A 26,036-nucleotide genomic window follows, 5' to 3' on the forward strand; every position below is an offset into this window, starting at 1 on the left:
TTTATCGCTCAATTTTGCAAAAACAAGAAGACAGAAACGCAATCTCCATGAAACACTGCGACTTCACCACACCACACAACAGCATTATGCCACAAGCACAACTACAGTCCTCATATCAAAGCAGTTACTCAACAGCATGATTTGTTGTCATCTATTTTCCACTCCTCTCTTTCTGTTTTTAGGTGCATTTAATGGAAAGAAATTGCTCAGATGGACAATCCCTGGAGAGGCATCACTATTTTCCGTCGGCAAACTCCCTCCAACCGCTGACCTTTATAACCGGAGTGTGTCAACCCCGCTGCCCTCCTCCAATTGCTACTCACTTGTTTTACCTTAAGTGCATCAGTTGACCTCTCTATTTAGGATAAACACAAAAAAAGAAGGATGGAAGCATCAAAACATATCAAACTGCATGCAGATTTCACTTCATAAAGATCATTCTACAGTCACGCTTACAGAAAGACATACATTTGATAGCAAACACTGCATGTGCATTCAAATCAAGCCTCATTCACTTTGCAATGTGCTTGCAAGACACTGAAGGCAGACTGTCGCCACCTAGGGGACACTTTTATAGCCGGGAACACCAACCCTGATGCTCACAGCAGCCGTATCAGCCTAAAGCTCATCCTCACACACATTTCCTCTCTCTAAAACTAAGGTAACCAACAGTTAAAATGTTATTTTCACCTTAACAGCAAATTAAGTTATGATTTTTCCCCCCTGCAAATAAATCCACAATTATATATTAGCTTTTTTCTGGCCTCAAATATGCTGTTAAGTATGTTGCAGACATGAGGGTGGATATTAAATGCTCTCTAGACAAAATAATTAAGAAAATTCCTTGCTACAAGTTTGGAGGGATACCACTGAAGATTTTCTTAAACCTCAGTTCGCCATTAAGTAATAGATCCGGACGCCTGTGGTGCAATTAAGCGTTATTACATCCCTTTATCGAAGAAACTTTTCTCGGCCAATCGAATTACACCCCTCATTCTGTTGTGTTCTCCGAGAGCAGACCGCTCTGGTGCTGTAATTGACCCTGAACCTCTTTTCATTTCAGACGTAGGCTATTACTTCAATGGCCAGCTGTTTGCAACCTCTGGATCAGCTACTATAAAACAGCATTAAGGAGCTCCTGGTTGCTGCCGCTGTTGCCACCGGGCCTGATGGGAAGCATTTGAAATGCTTAAGCACTGGGGACTCTGTGTATATATATATATAAGCGGGCCAGGTCTCCGGCCTCTATCACACGGACCCAGCTGCCGCTTATCCTGGTCCAGCAGGAAGCAGGTTCTTGGATTACCTCACATCCACATATTCACTTCCCAGTCATAGTCACAACAGCAATCCCAGAGATATGAGACCTTTATATCAAAGTTCAAGAGGTGCATTTGTCAAAATAAATAGTATCTATACAATATATATATTATATATATATATATATATATATATATATTTGTTTATATATCCATTTATTTTCAGCTTTCAGGCTACCTCTAGCTTCGATGACAGATGTAGATGACAGCACCCGAACACATCGATCGACAGGGACTGGAAAGGGAGGGATTTCTAACATTTTTTTATAACCTCTCAACTGGGATTCGCATTTCTATGGCTCTTTTTTAATCTTGCTCTCTCTCTGTTTCAAGCCAGGGGAGAGGAGAGCCAGATTGTTTTACGGGCTCGGTAACAGGATAGCAGATCTGCCTCTCGCCACACATCTGCTGTAAATAATGGAGAGTATATCCTGTATTGTATGGATCTGTGTAAACACAGAACACATGTATGTATCTTGGAGCTTGCTTGTTGAAGATAGTGAGAGAAAAGGGCATGTATCTATGCTGTTGCACCTGCGTCTGCAGTTTGATGAGACCTCTGCAGTTATTCTGCTCATTATTAAAGGGCCCAGAATAATGGGCCTCACTCTGACCTATGACCTGCAGCTGGGATGCGATGAATAGCAACGCACATGCTCACACAATCATGCGCAGACACATGCAGCAGTAAACACACAGACCTAGAGAACGTTAATGACAAGACACCCATGAAAACATGCAAATACAAATTTAAGCTTATCCACAAAAACACCAGCTTCACACCTCTGAAATCACTCACATATAACTTTTTTTTAATTAGCCACAATGCTAATGTCCTCTGCATGGTTGACAGGGTTGTGGGACGAGTTAGTCACCAAAGTTTAATACTTAAAGTTAGAGGTTTGTTCAAATCTTTAACAGTAAATATGAGAAAAAGCAAAATTAGCCTGTGGAAATACATAAATGTATACAAAACATGTTCTTAAGTAGAGATATTACAAATAAATATGTATATAAAATTGATTAAAGGCATAAAGCAAAAGAGAGCTAAATTAATTTTTGCCAGCTATAATCTAAGTCGCTGCACATACACGTGTACCTGATGTACAGAGTTTAAAGAGGTGACTTTAGCCTCATCTAACACGACAGATTTCAAATGACTTTAAACTGGCTTAGCAGCACAGACACACATAAGTTGTCACTGGCTTAACCAAATCGCTCCACACAAAGATGTATTAGCAAGGAACGAGGAAATCTGGGAAAGCTCTTTCTTTCGTTGAAATGCAGTTTGAGCGTCTTTAATAGAGAGAGGATTGCCACAGTGTTCTTGAGTACGAAGGTGAGACAAACCTGCTAAGTAATACGTTAAGGGTGTTACAATGTCAAGACTGAAAATTGAAATGTTTGAGGTCAAGATAAATTGCATTACATTGGATGAAAATATATTTTCATGTATTTATTTGACCTAGCGTGTGATCAATAGCAGAAAAAAAGAACATTAATTCTGTCACTGTAAGAGGCAAACCGTAGGAACCTTACATTCAAAGCCCCACAGGAAACTACAGATTGATCAAATCTCTATTCATTTGCAATATAGTAGCTGGAAATATATTCTAGGCAAGAGCAGCAAATCATCATGGTACGGCCATTATGAAATAACAAGCCTTTAGGGCTGAACCTGTCAGTGCATCAAATCTCTCCACACCAGAGGTAACATCAAAACAATATCTCCAGAACAGAATTGTGTCCCATACTCAATTTCCTCTTAACGCATTACTTGAAACAAAATGAGCAAAGCTAGATTTCAAAAAACGATAGCATGGTACTTTTCAGCATCTGGCGAAGGGTGGAGGACGACTCGTGTTTCATATTATCACCAGTTGTGATCCACTTCTCCCCCCCCATGCTATGATTCACTGTCTGCTTTATATGCACACACATCTACTCATCCATTCATGTATTGACCTAGTGAGACAGAGCAGGATGAGAGGGGGATGGAGGGTAATAAGGAAGGAGAATATAAGTTGTCGTTCCTACCTGAATTATTGACATCCTGTTCACTGGCGTCTCGGTGGTGTTTGTAACAGGTCCCGTGAAGCTGGTGTGACAGCCAACGTGCCCTTGAGGAACACTGAGGTTGTTGGCGGTGGGTTTGAGGTACATGACCTCTGACCTAGGAGAGCTGAGGGGCAGACGAGTTTGGTAGTCGAAGTACATGGGAGAGGTGGCCAGGGAGGGACTGCTGACAACGTTCATCACGTTCATGGTGTCCCGCTCCTCCACTTCGCTCTGCACCAGCATGATATCATTCTTGTTGATCTTCTTCTTCTTGCCCTTGCCAAGTTGTGGGTGAGTGTACTCTGCGATCCGACAGTTGTATGTGCGGATCTCCTTGTTTTCCCGTTTACACTTGACTGCTATGGTGATCATGGCAGCAAGGAGCATAATTGAGATGATACTCAGGGTTACTATTAGCGGGAGCGACATGTCCCAGTTATGGTGTTCTGCGTTAATGCGCGGTTCACCCTCTGGTAAGGGCCCGGAGTAGGCTTTGACAATAAGTTTCGCCATGGCAGACAGTGACGGCTTGCCATGGTCAGTCACCTTGATGATGAGTTCCACAACAGGTGCCACCTCCTCCCACAGTGGCTGGGCTGTCCGTACCTCACCCGTCACCGAATCAATCTCGAATAAGTGTTCCTCATTGCCATCTGAGATCTCGTAGGTGAGGCGACCACTCTCACCAAAATCATTGTCCACCGCTCTCACGGTGGTGATAATGTGTCCGACTCCCACGTTCCGAGGCACATGGATCTCAGCAGTGTCATTCTGAAGTAACGGAAGGACAATGACAGGAATGTTATCATTAACATCCAGCACGCTGACACGGACAGTGGTGTTGCTCTCCAGGTGAGGGTTACCTGAATCTTTCGCCTGGACCTTGAAGTCAAAATACTTGGTTTGTTCATAGTTGAAACTCCTCAGGGCATAAATTGCACCATCAGTGGGTTTGATGTTAACATATGTAGTGATAGACTCCTCGCTTACATTCGAAGGAAGGAGGGAATAGGATACAGTACCATTTTGGCCCAAATCTGGGTCATGAGCAAGAACAGAACCCAGGTATTCCCCTGGGATGTTGTTTTCAGGCACCTGGAGAAGGTAGACCATTTTTGTGAAGCGGGGTGCATTGTCGTTTTCATCTAAGATCTTAACAGTGAAAGACTTTGTTGAGTTCAGGGGTGGGCTGCCATTGTCTTTGGCCACAATAGTGATGTTATACTCATCCTTTACCTCCCTGTCCAAGGGTCTGTCGGTCACTACTGTGTAGAAGTTATCATAGTTCTCATCCAGCTTGAAGGGAACGTTCCCCAAAATCCTACACTGGAGCTGCCCATTGCGGCCCGAATCTTTGTCTGTGACTCTGACGAGTGCGATCACTGTCCCTGGGGCTGCTGCTTCACTAACCGCCCCCTGACGCACAGCTACGAAACCTATCGATGGCCAGTTGTCATTCCTGTCAAGCACTTTAACGGTGACTTTACAATGGCCAGGAATTGGGTTGGGGCCTTGATCCTTTGCCTGAACATCAATCTCTATAATTGGGTTCTCCTCAAAGTCGATTTTATCCTGAATCTTTATGACACCCGTTCGGGGGTCTATTGAGAACAACTCTTTGATCCTGTCTGGAACATAACAGCTAAAGGAATAAGTAACCTGCCCATTAATCCCTTCATCAGGATCGGTAGCATTTAAATCTATCAGTACCATGCCTGGGGGTGAATTCTCAGGGATCTCCACTACATATGAGGGCTGTTCAAACACAGGGCTGTTGTCATTGGAATCAGTTACTTTCACATTAATTTGCATTGTGCCTGATTTGGGATATTCCCCTCCATCTGTGGCAGTTATAATTAAAGTGTGATGGCTACGTTCCTCACGATCTAAGGACCTCTGAACGACCAATTCAGGGAATTTGGTTCCATCCCCTCTGGATTTAACATCCAAAGAGAATATGCTATAATCATCCCGCGTGATCTGATATGTTTTCAGGCCGTTCTCCTTAGTGTCAGGGTCATAGGCAGCAGCCAAGGGGAAACGTGTGCCTGGGGCTGCGTTCTCAGATATGTCGATATCGATCTGTTCAGAAGGAAAGCTTGGTGCGTTGTCATTTATGTCCTGTATCTCAACTTTAATCATGCAGATCTCTTTGTCGTTGGCAAACACTTCCATGGAGAGCTGGCACTTGGAGTTTTGTCTGCACATTGTATCCCTGTCGATCCGCTGTTTAGTGTATAATAGCCCGCTTTCAGGATCCACATCAATAAGGTGTGGGGCGGAGTTCTCCAACACCCTGAAGTTGGATTTTTTCCCCTGCTCTCCCAGTTCCAGCTCCGCATCCTTGGCAATGTTTCCAATGACGCCCTGAATTTTCTCCTCAGGTATTGAGTAGTTCAAGTTTTTCAACGTCAGGGCTTGCGCCCATAAAAGTAGGAAAAGGAAAACAGAAAGATGCATCCCTTTCAGTGAGAGTGTCTTAGGTTTCTGATGCGTTTTATGCCTCCGACCTGTTGATCTTCCCGGCAATATCACAATTTCTACCTTCAATTACTGAGCACACATGCCAATTCATGATAAAAAATGTATAAAGTCATTATGTGGGCTTTTCCTTTGAATGCTCTTTTCTTTCCTCTGTAGCAGGGCTCTCTTTATCCTGAGTTTTTACAACAAACGGTGGGGCTGTACAGCTAATTTATATTCTGCTGAATGCCCAGGCGCATTGGAGGCATAGTCACAATCCAGTTTCCACAAAGAAATAGCCTTTCCCAGCCTCTTCTCCTGTAATAAAAAGAAAAGAAAAAATCTCTATCAGATTATTGCATGTAATATTACACTTGATGATTTTAATTCTGACATACAGATTTTAACAAACATCTCGCGTCTCGACATATGCGCTTTTTTTCTCTCTGTAGTGTGACCGCGTAATTCTAATGCGCAATTCCTCATTCCCTGGCGAACGACGTGGATGGCATGTCAATCCAACCTTGAGATGCATCGGAGCGCTTTAGCGCTGAACACAGGTGGATGTTTGTGTTATTCTGCTTACAACATGTAGGCTAAGCAATGCGTCGAGGATGCGCCATGTGGCACGAAGAGCGTTACGCGCATCAAACGCGCAATTATGGATTAAGGTGGTGAGCAAATAAAAACGGATAAATCTCTTTCTATGTCCCTGCATCCTGAAACAGCTGCTTAACTGATGCCACATCTATACCTTGCTGTCTTAAGGCAACCCGCTGAATGCAAATGCGTTTAAATAAGCCTCTTAACCGGCATAATCCGGCTGTTAAATACAATTCTTACCTAGTAGCATAAAGCAGAGTAAATGAAACGCAATCCTGGATGGTTATTTATACTGCGCTTCTTGAATAAACACGAGAAGAAGCTGTTGCATCCTCTCTGGCACTGTGCGCATCCAGCATCTCCAGGAGCATATGACATGTCATATCATCTTTTTTTCAGGGTGACACTTTGGAACAGGATGATGATGATACGAAATATCACACAGACTTACCTGTAGCCTTATATCCAGTCTAAACACAACCATCACCAAAGACGAGTTACATCCTTCATGCACCTTCCCAATGAGTGGAAAAAAAACTCCAGCTAGACTGTATGGAAAAATAAAGTGCTCCCTAAAAGTGCGCTTGTAATGTTAATGAGGCTAATTAGGATGCAGTGACTCTCCTCCGCTCATCGACTCAGACTGGAGACGCTTCAGGAACGATATCTTGACCCAAGCGTAAAATATACATCCACAACCGTTGATATCACCAGCGCGAACAGCTTCTTGTACTGCATTGATGCGGGGTGAGACATCCCCGTGATAAATGCGTCCAGTCCCTAATACAAAAACCGAAATGGGGAAAACAAGAGTGTCCAAAGTTTAAATGTGCATATCAACCGAAAGTGTTCAGTCCAATCCTACTGTCACTAAGACCAGCTGTCAATAACGGTACGGGAATAAATGCACTGTGGTGTGCCGGTGTCCCCTCTGCCTCCTCTGCGCGTTTCTCTCTCTGACTGTCTGACTCTGTCTCATAGTGCATTAAACATTGTTACTGATCCGCTGCCAACCAATGGATGAAGGAGGAGGGGGGTAACGCAGCCAATCGGGTTCTCGGAATTCAAATTGTGGGCGGGGCTTCTAAAAGCGGTCCTTTATGTGAGTGTTGTGGTCACGTTTCTAAGCGCAGACGGGAGTTTATAGAAGACTCTTGTACTTTGAGAGCTCGAGCGGGATTAGAAATCTTTACGTTGAAGAAACTGCCTTTATTTATATCGGTTTTCAGTAGCCAGATTGTCCAAACACACACTATTAAACATACACATTTAAGACCTTCAAAATGCGCTCATAGATAGAAGATCCTGATGGTAAATATTGAATACTGAATGTAATGTATACTGTAAATAATGTCATTTGTATACGTTTGTGTCGCTGTCTCTCAGAATATTTGCAATTTGGTGAGTGTTTCCCACCCATAGAATGTTCTGTTTTATTAGACTTTAATAATATTATTGACTTGCATTATTAATAATAATGCAAAATGATATCCTGTATGAGTTTAAAGGAAACACATTTCCATGTTGGAATTGATGAAGAGCTACCCGAGTAGCATTGATGAAGCTGTGGAGGGTGCATATACGTCTAACAATGTTCAAAAACCAACACCGTACTAGATAATTGAACGATTAGAAACATGCAGGCTATACAAGTTCTTCGTTTGGTTTAATTCATTGAGATTTCAAGAACACACTTGCTAGTTTCACAGATTGAAGTTCTGTCTTCTTTCTCTTTTCCCCCTCAACATTTTGGTGCTGGTGTTGTATTTGGCCTTCAGCTCTAAAGAAAGACATAAAAACACCAGTAAAGGATATTTTTAGAACTGGCTTTAAATTCAGGGATTCTAAGGAGTCACTAGGCCTATTAGCTACATAAGCTGTTCAATTGTTAGTTTGTGTGTAAATCTCAAGAAATATAACTAATATTAGATAAGGGAAATGTAAGATTCAAGACTAATGGCTTTCTCAACCTGACTTCACTTCAGCTAGCGTCTATGTGTTTTAATATGTTTGTCAGTTGTGTCTGGTAGAGAGAGAGAATACAAAACCGTTTACAGAAAATCTTTTAAGACTGGCAGCCGCATTTTAAAGTATTTAGAATACTCTGCACAGGTTTTCATACTTCAAAACAGCGAAAATGTGCAAGGTTTTCAGACTGTTCCGCGCTTAGGAACACAAAATATAATAAGCAAATATATAAATGCTTTTAAATGCTATATAAATGCTTTATGAGATGTGCCAAGCAGTTGAAGGATGAAAAGGGAACAGAAAACATTACCAGCTCATTAGGCCCTCTAGTGGACACCTTTGAACCTTCACATAGAGTTTCCCTCGTTATTCAGTCTCAGTGAAGTTTATGACTGCACATTACAAACATTGTGTGTATATGTTTTAAATGTACTGTATATATCATATTTATAGTACATTTATTATTATTGTTATATTATTATTATATTATATTGAATATTAAATATTGTTTCAGCGATAAATTCAAATGTAATATCGTATATTTATTAAACATTAAATGTTTTTATTTATTTATGTTTGATTCATTGTAAAAAATATATAAAGTAATTATAATGTTATACAAATGCAAGTTTATAATATTTGATACAAATTATTTGTATATGTTTATAATAAATTATAAACAATATTAAACCATATTTTATTTAATCATAAATAAAAAATAAACAATTAATTTTAAAAACGAAAATTGGTATAATTATAATTTAATACAATTTAATTAATATATCATGTAGAGGAATTCTTTGAAACAAATATAAAGATATTTAGGTAGAACTCACCCCCATCCACTGAGATTTATCTGGTGTCAGTCACGTTCTGTAATCATTTTTGATATGGCAAATAATAAATCTGAGTCCAGATCTGCTGCCTTTGTCTGACGCAAGTCTTCACTGGCTCATATTGGAGGCTGCTCGCATGGGCCTGACTCATCATCGGCCAACATGGGGATTGAAGCCGGTGTCTGAATTCATAGTGAATAACGGCACACGGCACCTTAGTATTCTAGAGATGCTTCTCCATTGCCATACCATTACAGGGCTGCCTCTGTAATGCAGGCCATTTGAAGCTTCTCTGTCTCTAATGCCCTTTGATTATGCGCAGATAGAGGAGCGTTTGATAGTGCTTCAGCTGTAAATCTTCCCGTTCAGACTCAATATGGCCTGCCGTATCCTTGACCTTGGACATGACCTTTCCTTTTGGCATTGATGATGAGGTTTTTCTATTCTCTGAGAAGTGCTGCACATATGTCTTAGTCATGGTGAGCTGTTATAGGATGGGGATATAAGAGAGAGTGCATATCCGTCTTTTTGTATCTTTCCTCTCATGCCTCTTCTTGACAACATGGAAGATACATATGGTGTTACTGGCAAGCTAAAACTGGCATGTGAATTACTTCAGCGGATTTTGAGGGACTTTCTGAGAGAAGCCATACGGCACATGTGCTTGCGTGTGTGTTGTGTCAAATCTCTCTCCTTGTTGCTTGCAGAAGCTGAATGCTCTCTTCTGGATTCCAACTGAATCTACTTCAAACTCTATCAGTGTGTCCTGAGGGTCCAGCCTTGAGGAAACCACCAAAGCCACACAATAGAAGCCCTGCTATTAACAGCTGTTTCTATTAGTCCAATTAAATTGCCTTAAGAAATGCCGGCGACAGAAGCCACATTTGGACAGATAGAGGCGAATAGCTACATTAAAACACAATTTTGCAAATTAAATTTCAATTTAAAGGCACAGTTTTTTTTCAGGTAATGAGACATTGCGAGGGCCTGGTCTTTTCGGACAGGCTGGGCTGCCTCAAAAGCAGCATCTCTCTCTCCTTCTCTCTTCCTTCTATGGAGATGAAGCTTTTATGTGGTACAAAATGCTATTTTTTTTCACGTCTGCCAAGGACAATTCTCAGAGGAGGCGGTTTTTCAATGTAGCTGCCCTTTCCAGTAACATTTTCATCTGCGTTTGCTCTCTTCTTCCCTTGTTCTGTTTTGCGATGGTAAGAGAATGAAGGGGTGTGTTGGAATCAGAGCTTTTTTGTCCCTGCACTCACAAAATGACAGAACTTCAAATGTATCTTCCTATCTATCTATACATCTGTCTGTCTGTCTATATATCTGCCTGTCTATTTATGCCTGCCTAAAAATTCTCCTCTGAAAATCTATCTATCTATATTTCTGTTTGTTCGTCCGTCCGTCCGTCTGTCTGTCTGTCTGTCTGTCTGTCTATCTATCTATCTATCTATCTATCTATCTATCTATCTATCTATCTATCTATCTATCTATCTATCTATCTATCTGTGTGTGTGTCTGTCTGCCTATGTTTGTCTGTTTATCTTGATGCATAACTATCGAACCATGTACATCTACTGAACTGTTTATCTACCTACATAACTACTGAAACTGTCTGTCTATCCACCTCTCTGTATTTCTGTCTGTCTATCTGTCTATCTATCTATCTATCTATCTATCTATCTATCTATCTATCTGTAACGAAAAGGTGTGACAACGGAGTGGGGATCCAATTGCAGGCTTCATTCAAAGAGCGTGGTCAAAACAGGCAGGGTCCAGTAACGGAAAAAAGGTATATCTAAGGCAGAGGCAAAGAGTAATACACAAACAGGCAAAGGTCTGGGCAGGCAGCAAACAATCAAAACATTGAAATAGTCCAAGGATTCAAAACACGAGAGATGCAAAATCTAGGAAAACAGGGAAACTAGAAACACATAAACTAAGAAACATTCAATCACCGGCGATGTGATAGCATCTGTGTGCCATTCTTATAGTGGGAGACTGATGAGGTGATGAGAGACAGGTGATTGCAATTTATGATGTGTCTAGGCAAAGGATTATGGGAAGTGGAGTCTGGAGTGAATGGTAAAGAGTACATGATGGAGTGCCCTCTAGCGGAGCTCATGGGCACTCCAGCTAGAGATCATGACAGAGATTTCCAGACACTCCTTAACAGACCAGAGTCCAGGAGGGAGGTGGAGCGGAGGCTGAACAGGGGGAGGGATGGAGGGCCAGGTCCATGAGGAAGGAGGGGAACAGGGGACTGAGACAGAGCCGGTGGAGCAGAGAGCCAAGTCGGAGCAGAGAGCCAAGGCGGAGCAGAGAGCCAGGGAGGAGCCGGGGGAGCTGAAGATCACCAGGGCAGAGCAGGCGACCACCTCAGCAGAGCAGACGGGTCCGAAGATCCCCATGGAGCAGCAGGTGAGTACCAGGACGGAGTTGAAGACCACTTCAGCGGAGCTAATTGTGCAGGATACCACCAAGGCAGGTCAGGCAGAACTGGAACATAGAGCGCAGAGAGGTTAACAGTCAGACAGTCATAGAGTTCAGAAATTACCTCCCTGGTCATTGCAGGACAAATAGAGAGCTTGTCCTGTAATGGAACCGGCCCTCTTGGCCATGATAGGACAGTTACAGAGTTCAGAATCTACCTCCTTGGTCAGAACAGGACAGCCTGAGAGTTCAGAAACGGTCTTCTTAGCCATAACAGGACAGGCAGAGAGTTCACAGATGGCCTCCATAGCCGTGACAGGACAGGCAGAGAGTTCATAGGCAGTCTCCTTAATTGTGACAGGACAGTCAGGGATTTCGGGATCGGCCTTATTGGCCATGGCAGGGCACTGAGTGAATTCAGAGGCAGTCTTAGCGACCGTAACAGGCAGGGCTGATAATTCATGGTTGGCTTCTAGGACCGAGACTGATATAACAGAGGATTCACTGATGGTCTCCATGACCTCGTCAGTACAGACAAAGAGTTCATAAGTGGGCACCTCTGTCTTCAGAGGACCTGAAGCGAACACCCCTGCCAACTCTGGAGGTTCTGCAGCAGTAGCAATAGGAGCTACAACAAACACAGGGAGTTCAGAGACAGCACTTGCGGCAATAACCGAAGCATCAGGAAACAGTGAGCGTTCAAAACTAGAGTCCATGGTAGAAACAGAGGCAACAGGGAACACCGAGAGCTCAGGGGAGAGTGCTGCTACGGTCTCGGAAGGAGTTGGAGCAGATATTTCTGCCGTGAAAGATTCTGCCACAGAAGTTGCCAACTTAGGGGAATCTGGAAAAGACTCAGGGACAGGAAAGGGCTCTGGGACTGGCGTGGGCACTGGAGGGCATTCTGGAGGAGCGGACACCGGAGAGCATTTAGGAGTGGATTCTGGAATGGATTCTGGAGAGGACACTGGACTGGAGCTGGCTTAGCTCTGGGACAAGAGCGGGTACTAGACTGAGCTCGGGCTGGAGCCTGCACTGGACTTTGGTCTAAAACAGATAAAACACTGGGTCAAACTCGGGATCAGGAGCTCTCTCTGGGCCAAACTCGGGATCAGGAGCTCTCTCTGGGCTAAACTCGAGGACTGGCTCGAGATGTGACAATGCTCTGGACGATCAGCTGTGACGTGACGAGACTCTGGACGATCAGCTGTGATGTGACGAGACTCTGGACGATCAGCTGTGACCTGACGAGACTCGGGAAGATCAGCGGAGACTTGACTTGACACAGGAAGATCAGCTGTGATTCCACTGCTGAAGACGCATGAGCTGTGTGACTGGATTCATGTTAAATGGTCTGGAAACACTCACAAAGCCGCTGGATCTGGGTGTGGCTGGTGATTCTGTAACGAAGGGGCGTGACAACGGAGTGGGCATCCAATTGCAGGCTTTATTCAATGATCATGGTCAAAACAGGCAGGGTCCAGTAACGGCAAACAGGTATATCCAAGGCAGAGGCAAAGAGTAATCCACATAAAGGCAAAGGTCAGGGCAGGCAGCAAACAATCAAAACATTGAAACAGTCCAATGATCCAAACACGAGAGATGCAAAAACTAGGAAAACAGGGAAACTAGAAACACGGAAACTAAAAAAAACATTCAATCACCAGCGATGTGATAGCGTGTGTGTGCCATTTTTATAGTGGGAGACTGATTAGGTGATGAGAGACAGGTGATTGCAATTGATGATGTGTCCAGGCAAAGGATTATGAGAAGTGGAGTCCGGAGTAAATGGTAAGGAGTACAGAATGGAGTGCCCTCTAGTGGAGCTCATGGACACTCCAGCTAGTGAACATGACACCATCTATCTATCTATCTATCTATCTATCTATCTATCTATCTATCTATCTATCTAGCTATCTAGCTATCTATCATCTATCTATCATCTATCTCTGTCTGTCTGTCTGTCCGTCCGTCCATCCATTCATCCACACACTGAAAGGACAATAAACTTGTGAAACGAGTACATAGCAGCAGATATCACCCACCCATCCCTGCTGTACATTCAGTGTTGAGAACAGTTAAGCAGGCTTTCAGAGTAGACACCACAACAACTCAAGAAAAAGACCCAGTGTGTGGCTCCATCTCACCACGAGCCAAGCAAGAATGTCTGGGTCAGACCTGTGGTGGTTTGAGAGAAGAAGGTTTCCACTTTACCCTGCTAGACACCCTCAATCCACCTTACAGCAGGGGGGGTCTTGGCTGAGCGGAGGAGGAGAGAGCGACAGGTCTGTTGACTTCATTCGCTCTGTCTGTGTGGAGTCCCTGCCATGCTGCATTCAGAGGACTGGTAATGGTGCTGAGGTGATGTCTGTGTGTGAGAAAAAGAGAGCCCTTGCCAACTGGATTCAGAGACATGACGCTGAGGTGTTTGTGTGCCATTCTGGTTTGTAAGTAAAAGTGCAAGAGTCTGAGCAGATGTATGTTGTTTTGTACCAGATCACGAAGCTTTTGTACAGTTTCTGAGGTGCTGAATGTACAGAGATTTCACTCATTTACTCTGAGGAAAAAGATAGGCATAACCAGACCAGGCATAATATTTTGAATGTGTTAAAATATGTATGTGTGTCTAGACTCTTGCTGTGATGACAAGTATAAATGTGGGTTAGACTAAATTTCAGAGCCCGGAATCAAATACTGTCAATATGCTTTATATTCGTACATGCTTGTATGTTCATGCTTAAAGAACAGCATTTCTAGCATCTAATTATATTTTAGGGTTGAGCTTATTTATTAATTTAGCATATACTGTAATACCAGGACACATTATCTGTCTGAACATTAGTGGTAGGTAGCGAGAAATGTGTGATGCGCATGAAACGGCATTCTAAAAATGCAATGCTTAGATTAAAATAAGTTCTATGGAACTTGTGTTTCATTCCACTGCCCACGTTTTGAAACGCAAAACTGTATTCTGTTTGAATGGCACCTTACTTTAAAAAATCTAAATCAAAATCTTCCTCTATTTCTATTTTCCCTTTCATTGATTCGATCTTAAATTTACCCGGCCAATAGAGATTGGAAGCACACTGATGATATCTAGGGTTCTCTCTCTCTCACTCTCTTCTTCTCCCGCCTGCTCCCAGTGGAGCTAAACTTCTTTCTCTCTCTCTCTTTTGCTTCTGTCCTGCAGGTGTGAGATAAGCTGACAAAGGTGAAATTCTAATTAATGTTTTGTCAGTCTAAAACACCATGAGATCAGTGGATGACAGTGATTTGGACTGCACTCACATACAAATATACCATTTTAATTAATGTTTAGAAGATTAAATTAAGAAATAAACAGCTGAAAGTTTCTCGAGCTAATGGTACAAGCAGCCATTGTAGCCACATACAAACACATTCAATTCCATACTTTCTTCCACCATAGATAATTGACTCATTTTTTATTCTGCCTTATAAACATCACACAGACAAACCACTTAACTGTAATTGCCACTGTATTATGAGAGTAACAACTCTCATAATGCAGATGACAGGAAGTTACATATCACATCAATCATTAGCGAATCATTCCGCTAACCTTAAACCCAGCTAGTCCCAAGCTCACAAAATAATGAATACAACCTGCATAAGTTATTTTTACAGTAAGTTCCAAATTTCCACCATGCGTCGTTTCTAATGATTATTTATAAATGATCAAGAATAAATCAGAACATCTGAAATAAATAAATAAGCATAGTAGGAGGAAACTAATTGTCCCTAAACATTTGCATAAATCAAGCATTTACAGTGTGGTAGTATCCATCAAAGACCTGTCCATAAACAGGCCCAAATAAAATATTGAATAATGTTATCAACTATCGACAGCATCTGTTGCAGCATTGCACTTAAAATTTAAGTCAGTGGGGCATTTCAGAGGTTTAAAAAGCCAAAAGGGAAGTTGCTATTTTTTATTAAAGCACTTATTAAATATTTGATAACAAATATCTGCTGTAAAGTTGTCTAGTTCGTCCTAAATCATGCTCCAAAAAGTTTATACAGAAATTACTTGACCCATAGACTTTACTGTACATGAGTTTTAGCTTATTTCTACGAACTCAGACACAAGTTGTATGCCTTAGATGCTGCATTTAACCCGGAACATTCTTTCAAAAGCTCTTTTCAGAATAACATTTCCCACATTCAGATTGTACATCCACCCATCATATATTGTTTTTGTTCCCTTCAAACCAACACCTACTTGAACATAAACACCCACGTTTTCAGTTCGCTCTAATTGGTGTGTAATGCTTTTGCTCTGCATTCATCATATTGAGCTGCCCGTTGTTTTAGGCCTCTACAGGGTTGGTGTATATATCTAAACAGGACACGCACTTGGCAGGATAAACTAATGCTCTACATGTGATTATTGATCAGTCCTGAAGCACAGCCAACTTTGAAGAGTCAACACTGCAAGCAAGCCACGCCACGTGACAAAGCGAGAAAAACTCCAAAACACGCTTCCTGGCTTTGTTGTGTCTTGCGCTCATGGTGTAGACGGGCTGTTGCGGTGCAAACCCATTGAGTGCGTTCATTGTAGAAGTGGGATAGTTAACCAGCCTCCACAGCCCAACATCTCAGTAATTTTACATCCCTTTTCTCTGCCTCCCTCTCTGTATTTCTCTCGTTTTCTAGCCCTATGGGCATGATCATTGTCTATATGAAAACAGCGCACAATCACTATACTCAAATCTATTTCTGTCCTAGTGGGAATTGCAATAAATTGGTTTGTGTGAGACAATGCTCTTTATAGACAGTGGGAACGGCCTCCGCGCTCTCATTCGTTCATCTCAGCCGTAAGGACGGAATAGAAACTTGCACTACTTCACACTAAAATGGGTCAGAGGGATTTTTTTCTTTGTTCTGGAGAGTTGGGTCAGCACATAATTTCAGGCAAGGCACATGAGCTCTAAAGAAGTAAAGAAATCATTTTAAATTGTTTCAAGTTGGTAATGAAGGCACCTTAATAGTTCACTGGGAAAAGTCTGAGATTCAATCGTATGTAACAAAAAGCCACAACGGCGCCATCCTCGAAAACTACGAACAAATCTACGCAAAGTAAAAGAAAATATTTTCCAGACTATAGTACATACATGTTCACTAGCCAGGAGGATAATCGTGATGTGTGCCACAGTAGCTGCTGAGAATATTTATTAACTAAAGGCAAGTAAATTTTTTTTTTAGCCAATGTTGTGTGATTATTATTTTTTTTATTTTTTTTGCATACTGTAAAATGTAGTGGACCTATGCAATTCACTGTAACATTCATTGTAATTGTTCAATATATTACAGCAGTTAAATGTCTGATATATATGTATACCGAGAGAAAGCAATAGAGAGGTTCCACATCAGAAGAGCATAAGGAAAGATCAGAAGGAAAAAGATATCCAGACCCATATTCACCTGGAATTAACATTTATTTCATAGATGGAGTTTTTGTGATTTTTTTTCTCACTAAAAACACATTCAGAGGTAGTGAAAAACCTACAGTTTGTGACCACATCACATGTGAAACTGTAATATATCCTGATGCATCGCCAACAGCAAAGGACCTGTCAATTAAACACTGTGCTAAAACAAAATTTTAAACATTGCCGGTTACAAGTTGCTTTAAAGACAATGACATTTCTTGATAAGCACAGTTTAGTGTATGTTAGATTGCTATTTTATTTTCATGCCCAATATTATATCAGAAAAGATCTGCTAAAAGGGAACTTTGTCAACATTTGCAACAAGTTTTGTTTTACATCAATTCTAACACTCATGGGTGACAAGTCACACAATTTTAATATCGAGTTTATTATATTTAAAATAGCATCCTTAATGTTGATTACATTTTTTTAAAAGAAAAAAGCCCCCAAAATATACAGACTTCACAGAACATCTTTACGATGACCATTTCAGGTATATCCATTTAAAATTAATAGTTATTGATGATCAATTGTACATTACTTTAGACATTTAGCTGGAAACATTAAGCAACAGCGCACTGACTTTTCTGTGTTTTATCAACAGAATAATGATATATGAAGTGATGTACGCAGTCATAAGTCATGAAGTAAACAGAGTTTACCTGCATGTATAGATCTGATCAGTTTTTTTTTCCTGCAGGGAATCAAACCTTAGTGTTGCTAGTGGCATATCTACCAGTTGAGCTACAAAAGAAAACCAGGGAGAGAGTTTAAGAAAGTCTCTTTTCTATTCAGATTTTTCTTCCCTTTTATGCTCTAGGTTACATATTTGTAGATGAAGCATCCTATCTACAGTAAATAAAGACTCTGCTCTCATATCTACTGTATGACAAGTGTGTGTGCAGAGACTGCTGAGAGCTCACAGCAGTGAATTCACATGACTGACAGCCTGGCTCATGAATTAATAATGTGAATCACAGTTAACACGAAATCTATAATAAATCCATCGTCACTTTAATCAGAAAAATCTCTCATTCTTGATTTATTCCGCTCTCAGAGAATGCCATGTTTTCTCAGTGTAACACTGCAATTAGCTGTGTCAAAAATCGAACTAAATGAAGTTGAGTAAAATTATTTTGTTCCATATTCCGTCAGGTTGCTGCACAGAACCAAACATTCAAATTCATTTCTTTCTTCATTCCGACCAACAAAGTAATTATAACAAGGTCAAAGACTCTATCAAGGATGACATGATTTTCTTAGCTCTTAATCTGGTTTGTCCTTGACTAATTCACACACTTTTTTTTGTCCCCACACATACTCTTTAATATAATTTGTTGCTTGGAGTCCTTACAGTACATCTATAAAATGAGAGAACCAGTTGAGGGTAAAATTTTTTAGATGGCTATTTAGAAGCTGACAGAGACCATGTGTGAGTGTCACAGGGCCAGGATGAGGCTGAAATCGTGCCTGAGGAAGCTACTGTCAGGCAACTCTGTTCTCAAGCTGCAATTTAGCCCCCGATTATTGTTATTATTCACCCAAAGAAAGAGATGTGGACAAGGGGTCATTTTGGAGGAAAGAGACCGAGCAGGAAGTGAGGAGGCGAACAATTCATTGAGCTTCTCTCCTTGTTCATCTTTGGTTAATTTGGAAGATTGGAAATAATATAACGGCAAATCATCTCTGTTCAGCTGGCTTTTTGTTTAAAGCCCATTAGAGATATTTTTATATTAAAGCTTTATAAATGTTTTTTTTAGGATACATTTGGGAGAATCTCATGAAAATGTCACCTTTTACCTAAAAACAACAGATAGAAAAATAAATTATATGTGATGAGTATCATTACTTTCCCCCAAAATATCATTAACATAATGTGCATAGATTTCTTTTTTAAATTTCAATTAAAATCATGTTGTTTTACAGTACAAATTCTTTTTTTTATTTAAATATAAGACTAATGTATACATATTTTACAAATTTAATTTTGTTCGCATTACAATTAGATATATTTTTTTCATTGCACGGTAACACTTTATTTTAAGGTGTCCTTGTTACATGTTACATATACATACTATTATAATAACAATAAATTATGCATAATTGCATTCAAGTAACCCTAAGACAAACCCTAACCATATAGAAAGTACATGTTACTCAGTACTTTAATATATTCATATATGGTAACAAAGACACTTTAAAATAAAGTGTAACCCATTACACTAATGAGAATGTGAAAAATCAATCAATCAATCAATCTGAAAAGTGAATCTGAATGCTCCTGAAATTGGCTTAATTTTCATTCAGCAAAAGAAAACTCATTATTATTTTATTGATTATTTGTTTGGTTTTGGGATGAAATAGAACCTTATTTTTGTCTTAAAAAAATAACATTGAGAAACTTGGATTCGTATTAGAAAAAAAAAAAAAAAGATTTATAAAGGGACAAATTGAGTATCAGCCAAGTGAACCCTGCTTTTCTGACTGAGGTGGCATAAACCCATGAAAACCAGGCAGTAATTCCATTGAGGCACTGCTGGATCACGTTATAAACCTGTCCAAAATACTTCTGAGGAAAGAGAGCTTTGAGAATGAGACACTCAGCGACATCTAACTCGTCTTGACTCGTATTTTTACCACTGCGCTTCCGTTAAGAGCAGCCTCTTATGATCTCATAATGCCTTCTCGCACACTTTGATGTGGAAATCAGGGGTGACAATGTTAGTTAATGTGGTGGGGTTTGCATACCACTCAGTCCTGCATACTCAATGGCTAGGAAGACTCTGCAGGAATTTCTCATCAGAGGTCATTAAAGTGCATGTTTGATAAATAAAACATTCCATTCCATATAAAGGGATAGCTCACATTAAAAATGAAAATTCTGTCATCATCTACTTTCCCTCATGTTGTTCCAATCTCTTTCTTTCAGTCTTCTGTATAAAACAAAGGAAGGTATCAGTCTCATTGTGTTTTGAAAGTTAATAGGCTCCAGTGTTGCTTTGGAACCAATTGACTTTAATTGTATGGGCAAAAACAGATTTCATGTGTGTTATAATTAAACAGGTACACACTTAACCCAATGTTTACTCAAATGTCACCATGTATTCATTATCCTTTTTCAGTGCTACCAGCAAATTTCGGAACCGACGGAAGAAGGATTTAGTCGATATTTAGTCGAATTACTGTACATTAGTCACTAAATAGTTCTAGTTCTGGATGATGATTGGTCAATATAGTATACCACACATGATGATAACATTTGGTTGAATCCAGCTGCTGGGAGGATTTCAAAGGTAAATTTGCCAGCGCAACATATTGATCAATCTTTCTTGATGTATTTCCGCCCCTTAAAATAGCACCTATTTAAATAGCTGTCAGATGGATCTATGTCCTACTGATGCACCTGCGAAGAGACAATGATTAGAGATTGATGCTTCTCACCACCACTCACTCTCTCTCTCTCTCTCTCTCTGCGCCCTCCTTCCTCTTTCCTCTCCCTAAATAGCTGTTAAGTGTTTGTTCTTTCTCGCTCTTCTTCTGCCTCTCTCTCTCTCGTTTTGTGCACCGGCTTGTGTTTCTGCGGTGTATAAATGGAAGCGTGCTTGTGCAGGTATCGAACCAGCAATTCACAGCTGGTTCCTGCTATTATCTTCAGCTACAAAGCCAAGTCAGGCATGTAACCCATTTCAAGTGTCGTGTCCCCTCATGCATGATCTGCGTTCACTCTTTTTGCCTGCTCACATGTGCTATCTCTCTCTCCCTATTGCTCCGCACTCTTTCATACCAGGAGGAATCAAGGTGGGGTAAAATAATAGGATTCTTTACTGACTTCCAGGTGACGCACCAATCCTTGTACCCAATGTGCTGTCTATAAAGAGCAAAACACTACCGTCTCTATTATTTATGACTGCTGAGTGCCAGCTGTGTTATGCGGTTAAGGATGTTTAGCTATGTTTAATTCCCTCAGGAAATACAGAGACAACTACAATTTACACATTACCTGATACTGGGTTATATCTGTCTACGGTAGCAACATGTCATATTGCTTACGTTAATTATATGCATAATTACGAGATATTTTAAAGGAATAGTTCACCAAAAAAAAAAAGAAATTCTAAAAAAAAGAAAAAGAAATGTACTCACCCTCGGGCCATCCCAGATGTGTAGATGAGTTTGTTTCTTCATCAGAATGATCTGGAGAAATGTATCTATAGTACTTGCTCACCAATGGATCCTCTGCAGTGAATGGGTCCACCAACATATTTGTTTAGAACTGTTTTTTGCTTGTAAATGGTGTCTGAGCATTTTTCTCTTATACACTCTTGAGAAATGTGGATTACTTGTGGATTATTGTGATGTTTTAATCAGCTATTTTGACTCTCATTCTGACGGCACCCATTCATGTGGTGAGCAAGTGATGTAATGCTAAATTAGGTAAGACAAATAAGACAATTAGGTACATGTTTAGTACTGACTTTATCATAACAAATATATGACAGTGGAACATCTATGTCACCACATTTTGATTAAATATTACAAGGCCAAGGAGTCTTTGGAGAACCATGCACTGACCAATCACAATAGGACTAGGAAAACCTGTTTTAGAGAGCAAAAAATGTCAGTTTTGCCCATCTTTCCTACTTTAAATACTGGACCTAGTAGTTGCACTGGATGCAAATGAACAGACGTCTGAGCAAGCAATTTTTTTTGCCCTACATCCTATCCTCATTTTGGCTTAACTGTTTCTATTATACCTAATTTTTAAAATCAATTTGAAGCTAATAGTTCTGGGACAGTGCATGTCATGATTTATGTTCAACACTTCTAATGTGCTCTTTTGCCCCACCTAGTGGTACCTCCAAAAGTGCCTAAAACACTAATTGCTCCTTACCTTGAGAGTTTCTGTATTTTAGTTTATCATATGTGTGAACTAATGAAATATTCAAAGCTTGCTCACTCATTTTAAATATTCTGAGAGATGGTAAAAAACACAGAACAGAACAGTTTTGAGGCAGCGCATTTGTTGTGCATAATTTAACACTCATATTGACTTAGATTGACTTGTCTTTACGTTTAAGGTCTCAGAGACTAGAGTATAAAAATAAGTAATAACAGTAATTTCAAAATCAGCATATTGTGTTTGCTTCAAAACTTTAAACTTTACCCTCTGTATATCAAAAAAGACTTGGACTTTTCAAATATCTGGCTGTTATCCAATATTGTAAGCAAAACACATTGTAGAAAAATAGAATATAACGAATCTGTGAAATGCTACAGTTCAATCAACATGTAAAACAAAATTATTGCATTTAGACATATTTAATCATTTCTGCTACCAGTGTTCATTCCAAATCTTACTTTCTTCTGTTAAAAAAAAAAGATTAGAGAAACTGACACGCATAAATAAGAGAAAGTATCAATCTTAAACTATAATGTTAAGTATGTATTCAAGATTAAAATGAAGGCACTGAGGACAACGACCTCCTTGCATTGAGAAAGCGTCCTCATTAGTAATCATTAAGCAAATGAAGCCTGTAACACAATATTGTTGTTTACGTAGCATGTAGCATTGCACTGACTTTCTCTTTCACAAGCCTGTATAAAACACAAACAAAACATGAAGGCAAATGCATTTGGTAGAAAAAAAAGAGTTTTTATCTATTTTGTTGACCTCAAATGACAAGGCCTTCATTTTATTCATCTTCAATGAATGATGATTTAGAACCTTTTGTCATTCCTTTTGCCCTCGACCTTGACTTTCCGCGCTTTCATATTCTTTTTATTTATCGTCTTTTCAATCACCCACACACACACACACACACACTCACACACACACACACACACACGTCTGGTTTGCTATCCTTGTGGGGACTCTCCATAGGCGTAATGGTTTTTCTACTGTACAGACCGTATTTTCTATTGCCCTACATCAACCCTACACCTAAACCTACCTCTTACAGGAAACTTTGTGGATTTTTAGATTTTCAAAAAACTTAATTCTGTGTGATTTATTAGCTTGTTTAGCCGTGGGGACCTCAATTTAGGTCCCCACTGTGACATCCCCATGAGTGACATCCCCATGACAGTCCCCATGAGTCTGTGTGTATTCAGGTTTAAGTCCCCACCAGAATAGAAAAACAGGTACACACACACACACACACAAGCAGAGTGTGTGTGCATGTGAGGCCCAGAGGGAGCAGGTGTAAACACAGTTATTTTGCGTGAATGTGGTTATTGTAATTGCTGTTATTTGCTTTGGCCTCTCGTGGAACGAGGTGTGAAATCATGTCGATAAACAATGCAGGAATTACATAATAACTTGATTTGTATTCTACATGTTCATGTACATTACGTAGCGCACAAATGAATGAACTCTCTACAATGAATGTGGACAACGGTACCAAGAAATGATTAACTCTTATCGGTGACATAAAAAATTGAGAATAATAATAATAATGGAAACAAAAGGTTTGTAGAACCATGTACATCTAAACTTGCATCCCTCCACCACGCCTACTCCATAATTACATCCATAGAGCTCACTGCCCTCAAGCCTACACTGCATATAGTTAGCCGAGTCCGTTTACATGTATTTCTGTCACTCTCACTGTCTTGTGATTCTACAGGTTTCCAGCAGCAAGTCCTTTGTCTGTCCAATCTGAAAATGAAAACAAGACATTACAATTATAGCGTGTCTGAACATATGTTAAGTTTTAAAGTGATAGCACATCTAAAAATAAAAATTCTCTGATCCCTTATGACATTCTAAACCTGTATGACTTTCTTTCTTCTGTAGGACACAAAAATAATTGGAACTAGTGCTGCTAAAGCTCCAAAAATAATGTAATAAAAAACAACAACATTTTCATATTTTGGTAAACTATATCCCTTTATTACACTTATTTGGATTTGGATTCTGAATTTTTCTGAGATTTCACTGTGGGTGCTGTAACCCAGCATGATGTAACAAAAACAGAGTGCTGCAGGAATGAGTCCTAAAACCCAGAAATGAATTGACATTTTTGTAACTTTTCCATTTCCGTCATTGATGTCAACGGGTTTTTTGAATAGGTTTTTGGTTAAATGCTTGAAATAAGGTCAGAAGTTACCACAAGCTCAAGATATTTTCCTAATTTATTCTGTGACTTAAAATACATCACTTATACCCCACTTGTAATTTTTTTTAAGCTTTTATTGTACGCGTCTTGAAAAAGGCGGCAATTACAAGTGGGTCAATGGGTCTAGAGAGATTATCAGGGACATTAAACGTTAACACCGAAGATAAACTTTTTTATAGCCTTAATAGCCTTGTTGTGTTTATGCTCACACTCTTGCAAACGATTGTAACTCAAACTTTCCAGTCTCTAGATTTTAGATAAAGGTTAGCTTTTTACTTTTGGCAATTGCATTTAGGCTTCAAAATTCATAAAATTGTTGTTTATCTGTGAACAAAACATGTACAAAACAAACTTTTGTTAAACACAGAGCTTATTTTCTGCAACAATTCCAAAGCCAAATGGAAAAATTCAATTGAAATTTGGGTGATGCCAAGTTTTGGGTTGACCCTGCAGCACTCTATAGAAACCAAGAATGTCCTATTGTGGCTGGTTAGTACAAAATGTAGGATTTACATGGATGTGTAAACTTTTCTTGCTTTATCAGATAAAAACTGATTTAGTTCCATTTCAAGCAAGTCATTTCACTTGTTGGCTATCTTGACAACGTCCCTGGATGGTTATTTCTAAAAAGCATGCAGGCTCCTATCTACTTGAATAAGACTGAAATCTCCACAACTGTTGGCTAAGCTTATGCTTCAATTACATATTTCAAATCACCAATAAAATCTGGGCTGTATGTTAACATAATATTTTATTTCAGGCTAGGCTAAAAGAAAAACTGTATTTTTTAAGTTAAGGCTAATGCGCATACACACTCTACCAGTAAACTTATTGGCACTTTTTACTGAAAGACGAGACTTTCTTTCCTTCTTTACATTTTCCTGCAAAATTCTATATCTTCTGCTTCTCATAGGTTCTCCGTTTATGACTTTTATTCACTTTGAAACATGTGCTACACAGACGAAGAATAAAGCTTGCCGAGGTTGAGACGAGAGGTTAACGGTAAAGTTGGACGCAAGGTTAACAATAGTGCGCTGAGGCACAGATGAGAGGTTAACCATAAAGTTTGATGAGGTAGAGCCAAGAGGTAAAGCGGCCCAGCTACAATCTAACCCTTTAAAGAGAGGTCTCGGACCCGATGCGTGCGGTCTGATAGGAGGTTATCTCTCTGTTCAGAAGATGAAAATAAGGAAAGAAAGTGGTTTCGTGTTCCTCCTGTTTCCACGCCATCACTTTGACACACCAGACAGTACAATCTGAGCTCGACCAAGCAGTTCCTTAGCAACCAAACACACTCATCTCTCTGTTTCGCTCTTCTCCTTTGCTCTCTCTTTTGTATCTTGGTATTTCCCCAGGTTGAAATGTATAGAATTATCAGTCCGCTTTGATGTGGGGATGTACAGAGAGTAATAATCTGAAAGAAAGAGCGAGGCAGGGAGGAAGAGAGGAGGGAAAACTCCACATAACAGCCTAACCTTTGACCCCTAGTCCATCAGCTGGGGCTGTGGCAGCACTTCATCATCTTTAGGTGTCTCTCGGTCGCTCCCTCTCTTTTTGCAGCTAAAGGTCATTTTAGAGGACCTGCAGTATGCCTTGATCATGACACTGCTGTTTTGTGGCTGAAAGATATCATCCGTCTGCTGAAAGGACAGTCTGACACCTTCAGACAATCAGATCGACAGTTCTTAAACATGAAGACTCAAATTTCTGCAGCAACAAACAGAATCACTAAATAATTACTAAGGGCGCCGTTTATACGACATGGAAAACTTTTATACATTTTGGCTG

The 26,036-nt window shown here is 40.1% G+C and overlaps 1 protein-coding gene across 1 annotated transcript in view; it reads right to left on the reverse strand.

The window, feature by feature from the left end:
• The window catches only part of LOC107572292 (protocadherin-17-like), an 87,176-nt gene extending 79,792 nt beyond the window's left edge, over positions 1 to 7,384 (reverse strand). Inside the window, exons 1-2 of the mRNA XM_016258750.1 lie at positions 6,895 to 7,384; positions 3,357 to 6,158 (exon numbers count right to left, since the gene is read on the reverse strand). Coding sequence (XP_016114236.1) covers positions 3,357 to 5,837 — 2,481 coding nt within the window. The 5' untranslated portion in view covers positions 5,838 to 6,158; positions 6,895 to 7,384. The remainder of the gene's footprint in view (positions 1 to 3,356; positions 6,159 to 6,894) is intronic.
• Positions 7,385 to 26,036: the final 18,652 nt, after the last annotated feature.

The sequence above is a fragment of the Sinocyclocheilus grahami genome, unplaced genomic scaffold (assembly GCF_001515645.1).
Source record: "Sinocyclocheilus grahami isolate Dianchi unplaced genomic scaffold, SAMN03320097.WGS_v1.1 scaffold3.1, whole genome shotgun sequence".
Taxonomy (NCBI): Eukaryota; Metazoa; Chordata; class Actinopteri; order Cypriniformes; family Cyprinidae; genus Sinocyclocheilus; species Sinocyclocheilus grahami.